Raw genomic sequence first — 10,768 nt, 5'->3', positions numbered from 1 at the left:
GGACAACCATCGCACAAAGACATCTACATTAACCTAGAATTCGAATAGATCTCTCAAATATTTCAAATGTGAGCTATCAAATACAATTTATTGGTTTACCATGTCCAGTATGGTTTTCGTTGACACTTTGTGCCCTTAAGACAACATTGATATAAATTGCATAGGTACATTTGATTATATGTGTTATATTGTCTGAAGGATCTTTGCATCGCAAGACAATAATGAATTGAACATTATTAAAGCACTGATTGTGCCTTAATAATTGATATTTACCCAATTTTCTCAACTCAGAGAGCGATTTGTATAAGAAATAGTCTTGCAGGATATTAGACTACCAGAATAGTGTTTCTGCGGAAGCTCGTGCGCATGCTCAGGGCAAAATATTATGAGCTCGCAACTGTTACCGAATAGGATTTTCTCGCTGAAGCTACTTGAGCTAAAAAAATAATCACCTTGGTAAATATAACTCTTAAATAAGGCAGAAAATGAATAAATAAGTTAATTACTCATTCAAATTGGGACATAACACTGTCGGCGGTTGATTAGTGAAAAAATATGATGTAGGCTGCAATCATGGAGAGATCTTAGCATATCAATTTGTCTGCAAGCAATCAAACGCAAGCAAAATATGTCCATGCATGACAATTTTAACATTTAACATAGAAATGTTTAGCTTCACCAATGCAAACGAGGGGATGAGAATAAATACTGTGTATTGTGACATCAATTATTACTTTATATATATATATATATATATATATATATATATATATATATATATATATATATATATATATATATATATATATATATATATATATATATATATATATATATATATATATTTTTTCTCTCTTTAAGTGTCAAAGGCCTAATAATAAGATACTATCATGTTTCATTCAAATCGAACTCCGGTAAAGAAAAAAATATACTGGAAATACAGAACCACAGTGTTGAGAAACAAAATATATTGAGGGCAAAAGGCGTAGGCCTAACATTTCAATATCAGGACCTAATCTGTTAAAATTTCAACAGAAACACGTTTTGTTATTTAAAAAAAATACTCCTCTTAATTTAATTTGTACAGAGGCAAATGTACTAGAGTACGTTTACAGTCTTATTCAACAATCCTCGAAATGTTTGAGTAGATAGCAACAACAACAAAAAGGGTGTAATCTTGTTCACGCATCTGTGAGGCCTACACTTTGCGTGTCGGAAGTAGATTATGATTATTTTTTATATCCTGGTATTAAGTCCAGTCATCCCTATCTATGTGTGTGATCTTCAGTTTGTTACATCAACATGGCAAAATGGGATAACTTAACTTTGTTTCTTCTTGTTTATAGTTGGGTCACGAAATGGGTTGTTGGAAACTCAATAGGCTATAGTATTTTCCAATAGAAAACTAATTAAATATAAAAATGACTAACGTTTTATGTGGTTCTCTGCAAAGTTGTAGATAATGCTCGCATCTGGATCAATGTATTTGTCTGAAATTCAATAATATTAGGCCTATATGTTGTTTTCTGCATCACATTGTGTTTGGCTCTCCGCGAGCAACAGTTGCTTTCGATTATTTGGTGAAGACAGTAACCTGTAACAACACACCAGGCATTTTCTGATGCCAAAGGTCGGTGAACCACTCTCGCCATAGACGACACTCCAAGACTCTCCTAATACTGCGGAGAACTTGGTGGCTAATCTAATTGAGCGTTCCGTTGTAGAGACAACAGTGCACGTGCTTCTCATCGTTAATCATTTTATAGTAACACCATCACTGTGAACATACCATATATAATAACCTCACCGGGTCCTTTCGTTTCAACAAACCAATAAAATATCGAAGAGGAAAAGTTAAGAAAACTTAACTGCCTGTCACTTGTGAAAGTTCACAAAGGTCGCCATAAATCTCAAGCTCTAAGACTGCAAGGCTATTCACAGTTAACTCATGTTCCCCCTCTTAGTGTGTGTGTGTGTGTGTGTGTGTGTGTGTGTGTGTGTGTGTGTGTGTGTGTGTGTGTGTGTGTGTGTGTGTGTGTGTGTGTGTGTGTGTGTGTGTGTGTGTGTGTGTGTGTGTGTGTGTGTGTGTGTGTGTGTGTGTGAGAGAGAGACAGAGAGAGAGAGAGAGAGAGAGGGGGAGAGAGAGCGAGCGGGAGACAGAGAGGGAGGGGGACGAATGAGTGAAGAGAGACTAAAAGAGGGTTTGTGTGAGTGTGTGTAAGAGAGAGAGAGAGAGAGAGAGAGAGAGAGAGAGAGAGAGAGAGAGAGAGAGAGAGAGAGTGGGGAGGGAGCGAGAGAGAGAGAGCCCGCGCGGGGGGGAGAAAAATGAGGGAGCGGGAATCATAGTTTTCGGTTAAAAAAAATACGTTGTTGAGTTTAGGAACGCAGCTGAGATCTATCTGCTCTAAAAGAAGCACACACGTTTAATTTTTATGAAAAACATATGACTACTAGAAGTTAAACAAGGTACCACAAGAAACAACTAAAGTTAGGAATATCATAAACAAGTGTCCTGAGCTGACTTTTAAAGAAAGCCTTTAAGCACAGATTTTACACACCTCCACAGTTTTACACACCTCCACAGAACCCTACTTACAATTACTCCACGGTTGCTTTCCTTCAAAAGAAAAGTAACCTTGAGAATTTAAATATTGCATAAATATGAAAACTCACCTTTCAATTTAAAATAAATACAAATTCTCGAAGAGGAATATGTTGTGGGAATGATTGCGGAGTGGATAAGGCCGCAAGCAGAATGAAGGACTGATTTGAAGATTCTCCTCTTTTTCTTTTTTCCGATGTCTAAAATAAAGAATGTGAACTCCTTCCTGGGACAGATTGAGGGGTAAGGGATGTGAAAGACTCGGAGTTATAAAGCGCCGCTTGAAGCACTCAACGCGTCTCTGAACTTGATCAGATTTTCTGTGTCCTGCAGCGAGTCAGCGGCTACCCTGTGAAACTCGCTCAATGGCACGAATTTTTGGCTAAGCAAAAAATCTCAGGATATTACAATTACTGCCATCTTTCTTTCTGTCTTTTATTCTTGCGTCTTACACCCTATAGAGCTTTGCAAAAAAATCCCCCCTCCCTTCTCATGCGGCTTCAAGAAAGCCACATTTCGGGTCTCTGCCAACTGCATTCATGTTCTCAGCTAATAAGAGTCAAAATGCTAAAATAAGATAGATAGATAGATAGATAGATAGATAGATAGATAGATAGATAGATTGAAATACACAATGTATAACCAAACGTTACAAACGTATGCCCCCACCAAAAGGCACCAAGTAAAATGTTATATTATATTATTATTAGACATGTAAGCCATAGGCTGAAGTTAAGATAATGATTGTTTTTCCTAGAGTTCTATCAGATAAACACATTTTCAGTAACTTTGTTAGGACAACCTAAAACAAACATTTGCTATGACTATTGTCCTCTGGTTATTGACAGCTTATAATAGAGATTATTCAACTTTTGAAACGGGAGATAAACAAGGGTCATGGTATTGAAGCGACAGAACGCTCGCCCAGTTACCTTACCTGCAAAATACTGCCTGCACTAACCAATCAAATTAAACCACTGAGACGAACTGCCATTTTCAATACCAAATCGTGCCAATCAACAGACATCTAGCCAATTAACTTCCTTCTTTGGCGTCACGTGCCAAAGGGGGAGCTGAGCTCTCATTGGGCGTCATAGCACTGCCTCCCGAGTTCATTTATGTGCAGGGAGTGAGTGATTGACTTTATCAGTCCAAGGACATCATTCGTCTGGAAAGGGGGGGAAGTTTGATCATCTTTTTCACGGATCCCAGTTACGGGAGTTTCTCTCTGCTGTGTAAGCGAAGGATTGTTTTTTCGTTGTTTTGCTTTTCTACTTTTAAATTCTGATTTGCCGTTTCAACGCACTGAAATCGGGTTCCCGTTATTCGAGGTTAGAGTGAGCTCCACTAACCTGGAGTTTCAGTTGAATTTTCTGTTATTTCGTTATAAGTTCGCTTGAGCCCAATGACTATGCTCCTTGACAGCGGTCCGCAGTTCCCATCGCTAGGAGTGGGAGGTTTCGGAACACCGCGACACCATGAGATAGGGAACAGAGACCCTGGTTTGGGACTCAACCCCTTCGCTGATTCATCCCACTCCGCAGCTTTCAAACTCAGCCCTGTGGCTCACGATATAGCCTCCAGCCAGACTTCAGCTTTTACCCCGCAAGCCAGTGGATACGCAGCTGCCCTGGGACACCATCATGGCGGACAGATGGGTTCGTACGGCGGTGGACCGTTCAATTCAACCCGGGACTTTCTATTCAGAAACCGTGGCGTTGGAGAGTCCGCTGCATCGAGTGCCCAGCATGGGATCTTTGCCGCTTCTGCAGGGAGCCTGCATGGACCCCCTGGAATCTCCGATAACCCAGGACATCTGTTGTTTTCAGGGCTCCATGACCAGGGCGCGAGCCATACTTCACCAAGCGGACATGTAGTCAACAGTCAAATGCATCTTGGTTTACGCGGGGACATTTTTGGAAGACCCGACCCATACCGTCCGGTCGCCAGCCCTCGGACGGACCCCTACGGCGCTCAGCTCCACAACTACAACCACCCAATGGGGATGAATATGGGGATGAATGTGCCGACACACCACGGTCCTGGGGCCTTCTTTAGATACATGAGGCAACCCATAAAGCAAGAAATGTCGTGTAAATGGATAGATGAGAACCAGATGAACCGACCCAAAAAGACTTGCGAAAGGACTTTCAGCACAATGCACGAGATGGTGACGCACGTCTCCATGGAACACGTTGGCGGCCCCGAGCAAAGTAACCACATTTGCTTCTGGGAGGATTGCCCGAGAGAGGGGAAATCATTTAAGGCCAAGTACAAACTCGTGAACCACATTCGAGTGCACACTGGAGAGAAACCATTCCCCTGTCCATTCCCTGGTTGTGGAAAAATATTCGCCAGGTCTGAAAATTTGAAAATTCACAAAAGAACACACACAGGTAATTCACTTTTCTCATGTTCGCTGACAAAAATCACACGTTTACGTTGACTATCCATAGACCGCTATTTTATTTTTTCAGTAGGCATATTATGGAGAGATTGTTGCATTTTATAACTTAATGCTCGAGAGAAGGCCGCAATTGGTTTGTAGTTTATACTGGGATATATAATAAACACGCTGGAACGAAAATACCCATAATATTATTTTATGCACTGAAGATTGCATTTGTTGAAGGATTGGATAGTCTATCTCAAGATATATTAAACGTGCATATTTTGACGTTGGCATGTGTGGACATATTTCTCGATTAGAGAAGCTATTCTGCACGCTCTCGAGGTGTTGATCGAGTTGTGTGTGTATTAAGGGAGAGGCGGACACATACTTTCTCAAAACGAGTGTGAACTACACTACGATAGACTTCCTCTGTGCATGGTTTTGTGTGAGTCTGATCAATTGGCCCGGTTACTCTCTCTCTTGTTTTACTAGGCTGGGCTATAGGCTACTACTCCATCCTACAAATCAGTGCAGCAGTTGGGTATTAGCATTGTAGCCTAGGTAAACACACTACGACAAAGCATGCAACCGTTGCCTAATATCAAAGTACATACTACATCAAACCCCTACAATTGCATTCGCTGATCCATGTTTGTGCACGTTTATGTGTATCCTAAAAATGTAGGCCTATATTGAACACATGCTATTGCTATTCACAGGGCAAACGTCATCAACGGTGAACATATGCATATGTGGTGGTGGGAGGCTAATCAATCTACTTTGTATAGGGGTTAACGAATTGTGTTTATTCCATCTTGCAGGTGAGAAGCCGTTCAAGTGCGAATTTGACGGCTGCGACAGACGCTTCGCCAACAGCAGTGACAGGAAAAAGCACATGCACGTGCATACTTCTGACAAGCCATACATCTGCAAAGTGTGCGACAAGTCCTACACGCACCCCAGCTCTCTCAGGAAACACATGAAGGTAATTACCGTGTCAATTACACCTTAAACACATTCATCCATTGACCCAGACTGGCTAATCAAAGCATCAGCCCCGAAACAGAATCACACTCAGCTGAAAGTTTTCACTGTGTTTTCAATAGGTTGGAGTGTAGCATAATGTTCATTTCACAAATATTACTACTTCCTTGGAGGCTAAGTTTCAGAAGCAAATTACGCTGCAAACCTTCAATGCAATAGCAATTTGATAGATCAAAGGGTCAATTGTGAATTGACTTGTGTTGAGTGTTTATCAGTGTGTAACATTCGTAACGTTCGTTCGTAACGTTCTTTTTTAAGCTATAGGCCTATAGATATATCAATATATAATAGCAACTCCTCATGTATTTTTTAAATTATTATTATTACAGGTACACGAGTCTCAATGTTCTGAGTCCTCTCCAGCAGCAAGTTCTGGATATGAGTCGTCCACACCACCAGTTCTGGTGTCAGCGAACACTGAAGACCCAACAAAAACACCACCTTCAGCCGTTCAAAACACATCTGGGCACAGCGATGCAGGACTGCCACCCAACTTTAATGAATGGTACGTTTGAAGTCAGAAGCAAGCTCTCAATGTGGACAAAGAGGTTTTAAGGAAACCTTAAAAAGTACTCACACCAAGGTGTACACAAAATGGGATTGGAACAACACGAGGAGATGAGAGCAAGCCAGCAGCAGCAGCAGGCCTCGTCCTTTCTCAGGATTCGAAATGTGACTTTTATTCCGAGTTCGAAGAGAACAAATAAATCATAAATAATGAAATAATACTTTCTAAGAATAAAAAAAAATGTTTTCCCCCCTTTTTTAGTTTACAGATTTCAGATAATTATTTTATTTTTCATTGTATGTATTTTCTCAAATTTTTATTTAAAAAAATAATGGAGAAGGAAGAATATTTCACGGTGTTTTATATAATGGTGACACACTACTGTCGCCTTTCAATTGATTGTTAAAAATTCAGACAGTCTTAAGAAACGTGCCAAAGTCTTTGTCTTGAACTTGAACAAAAAATAAATAATAAATAAATATATACTCGTGAATGTATTTCCTTGTTTGATGGGGTCGAATTGTCAATGTCTGTTTTCAGGTGGAGAAATGTGGTATTAGGTTACGATTGTTACCGTTAAATATAACGTTGCCTTTTGTTAATAACGTTGTAAATACATATTCATGATGCCATATTTATCAATTTGTAATTTAATTATGGATATAAGTTCTAAAACTTAAATGATATTTATGAAAATGTTTTCTAACAAGACTGTACAGTTTTGGGTCATAACCAGCTAGCATTAAACAACTATGATCAACTATAAAGCTCCAATATTGCGATTGTATCTTTTGTTTAACCAATACATGTGTCTTATTTGGATCTAAGATATCGTCTATATAAATGTTATGGATTTGTCTATATGATGCTGATTTTTCCATCACTTATTGTTTAACTTGTGAGACCATTGACATGTAAATCATCAATTCTGTAAATCTGAATTGTAATCAATTGAGTTGGCAAACTATAAAAACGGTTCTGTCGTATCTTTTTAGTCAAATTATCTTTTTTGTGTATTTGACTTTTATAGAATCAGAGAGTAGAGTTCATTTGTAGCATGATTTCTGATTCGAAAGATCCATCAGCCATTGACAGATGTTATACCTAGTTCATTCACGAATTCCACACCAAGGTGACAATATTTGGAGTATTTCAAATTCGGGTCAAATACCCAAACATATGAGCCAGTATGGCATTCCTTTATAGTTCCAACAATGTCTTTGTGCAAGTATGTTTAAATGTGTGCATCGGCAACAATGAAACTGTCACAACACAGTATCTTCAAAATAAAAGTTTTTTTGTCTGTCAGCTTGCATTGTTTTAAATGTAATTATTCTGTGAAACTAAGCGTGTTATTTGTTATAAGTACTGTGGTGTTGCATATAGAGCAGTTTGATTATACATTTGCTTGTTTTGTGTGAATAACCTGTCGAGAAAACCTTTCTGTGTGAATTAAGTCTAAGGAACACTAATAGTTATAGGCTATGTGGGTTGAGGAAAATATGTTTAGTGGCACAAAGAGTTACAGCATTGCATTGTAACCTATTTTCAAGAATTTAATCTTATGCATACCACAAAATATATTGTGCTTATGAGAACGATTTCAGACCACCAGCACTACTTTTAAAACAACATGTAAAAACAGTACCTCGTAAGTGACAGTGATATATAAAATACGTTTATTTAAATAATTTAAGGAATATATGTTTTATATACTATTTTCTATACATTAATTTAAAATAAATACTTTTTTTCTTATTCCCAAAACCCTTATGCTCCATGCCCTGAAGTCGGAGCACATTTCTGACATAGAAACGCAGCTAGAATGTGATGTTGTAACACTTTCTGGGAGAAATGGGTCACACTCCAAGTTATTCCTGAAAAGCAAATGTTTTACTGATGAACTGTGTCACTGTGCCACAATCGAGGCAAACGATGATACAACAGCGAGCCTGTTCCTTATTTAGCGGGAAGAGACAAAGGTTCATTGTACAATTTAAAGTAGGCTATCGTTTGTTGGTTTGTTTGTTTTACCAACTATTTATGAAGAAATGTGAACAAACATTTTGAATGAAATAAAAATAAATAATTAAAACTAACGAACTGTGACGTTTATCATTCTTTGTCATTGTTGTATTAGCTTATACTCTCTGCAAAAATCATATAGAAATTACATTTGTCTGTGCGAGTCGGTACTTCACTTGAACTTGACACTGAGGAAGGCGCCATTTTAGCATCTTGTTTCTGGGAAGATGGACTGGAAAAGTTATCGACTGTAAGCTACTTGGTGCTTTCTAGAAGGAGGTGCGATTGGGCGAAACATACGCCATGTGTGAATGAAAGTGCCACTTAAATGGGATCACAACGTGAGAACTATCAAACTAACAACTACTAAAAAGTAAGCCAAGAGAGTGAGGCAAATGAGGACATGAGTTAGCAGCAAAGTATCGTCATACAGCCTATTAGGCTACTCAGGCTGCCAAAAGTAACCACTGAGCACCACGGCAGTCGTTCCACGCATGCGTGCTGAGTGCTGCTGCCAATGTATGGGCCACTACAGTGGGAAATAGTTTTGAGAAACGTTGTTGTAGCATATCGAGTAGTCTCATGAAATATTAATTGTATGTAGGCTACTCTACAAATATTAAATAATATCAAACTATCAAACACAAAGTGAATTAAAATAAGTAATAATGCTAAACAATTGACATGCAAAAACCCTTGAAAAAAGATCTGTTGCCCAACTGTTCGGCTAATCCTCAGCAATCATGGGGGAGACAGAAGCCTATCAAGTTTGAATTATGATTTAACTTTACTCAGTGGATTATAGGCTATGATTGTAAATTAATGTTGTATAGATATAAGACTTCGTATTTACTACACAATATCTTTAGACCTACCCCCAAAGACTCTATACCCCCACTTCCAACCCTGCCCTACCCCCATCTTCAAATATTAACAGATTTAAGAATGTATTCAAATTCCGTTTTCCATCCTCTTGCACAAGCGCGCTCTTGTATTTCACCAGGACATGTTTTCTTCTTACCCATGCAGTTCAAGTTCTTTCTAGCGGACCCCATGACGTCAAAAAAAATGGGATAGGCTTTCCCTACGAGTGGCTCTGTGAAACAACGCTCACGAAAGCAAAGCCACGCATTGATGATGGCATATCGGAAGAAAATACTAAATAATACCTTATTCAGACGAATATAACCTAATACAAGCTGATAACTCCTAGCATAATCGTGTTTTGAGATGATGAGAAAACTGGGTGTAGGCCTATATCTACAAGAAAAACATGAAAGGCTCTTTTTTGGGGACTCAATGGGATTAAAAAACGCTGGTAGTCACATGGTATGAGATGGGTAGCGGTTATCTGACAGTGGTGTTTGTGAATACAGTAGTAGGCTCTATGTATGTGAATAGCATTAACATGAAGTGTTCATTCATCTTGACATATGGACGGGGATATATTTGGAACCATAGAACAGCTTTGACACCGCACACATTAATCTATCCACGACTCTAGCGCTCAGAGTCACATATGTGCTCTCATCATATCTGGAGTAGCCTATAGTCATCTATATTCAAACCTATATCATCATCTATAATCAAATCTCTTCCCAACTGGCAAAGTCCGCATAAATTGTTACGGGTTTAGTACGTTTACATGCACACTACTAATTCGATATTCCATTGATTATGGCACAAGGCAATAGTCGTGTAAACACATTACTTTGCTTATCTTAATCGGCGTGAAGTCAAAATCGAAATAAGCATACCGGGATTAAAACACCTGGTTTTCTGAGCAATCTTTCAAATGATTAGAACATGTAAACACCTTAATCGGCGTTTCAGTGGTGTAACTGTTCTACGCATGTGCAAGCACCAGGGGAGCGAGCCTCCCTCTTCAGCGTGAGTGAAGTGAGTTCGAAACAACTGAATGCATGCGTTTTGGAAATCGTTTTCACATACAAACTTTATATGTGCAAACTCAGCATCAAATATGCCTCCCGAAAAATAATATGGCGGCTGTGGTAGAACGTTTATTTTGATTGGCGTTTTTCTGCATTTATCAGAGTGCCATCAGGTAGCCTGGTTTCAGATGTGTCCATGGAAACAGGATTATTAGGGACATCCTACTTCTTGCAAAGCATGTCAACGTTTTCATTGAACTATTATATTAATCTGACTATCATTATTGTGTCCCCACCACCTACCT

General features: G+C 38.9%; 1 protein-coding gene across 1 annotated transcript; it reads left to right on the top strand.

Moving 5' to 3' along the window:
• Window positions 1–3,731: 3,731 nt before the first annotated feature.
• Window positions 3,732–8,645, top strand: LOC135545828 (zinc finger protein ZIC 3-like). Its single transcript, XM_064973750.1, has 3 exons — window positions 3,732–4,998; window positions 5,816–5,979; window positions 6,368–8,645. The coding sequence occupies exons 1-3, from the start codon at window positions 4,008–4,010 to the stop codon at window positions 6,551–6,553; spliced, it is 1,341 nt and encodes a 446-aa protein (XP_064829822.1). The 5' UTR covers window positions 3,732–4,007; the 3' UTR covers window positions 6,554–8,645.
• Window positions 8,646–10,768: the final 2,123 nt, after the last annotated feature.

Source organism: Oncorhynchus masou, chromosome 9, assembly GCF_036934945.1.
Source record: "Oncorhynchus masou masou isolate Uvic2021 chromosome 9, UVic_Omas_1.1, whole genome shotgun sequence".
NCBI classification, from domain to species: Eukaryota; Metazoa; Chordata; class Actinopteri; order Salmoniformes; family Salmonidae; genus Oncorhynchus; species Oncorhynchus masou.
This window is presented reverse-complemented; position numbering and strand designations above follow the sequence as displayed.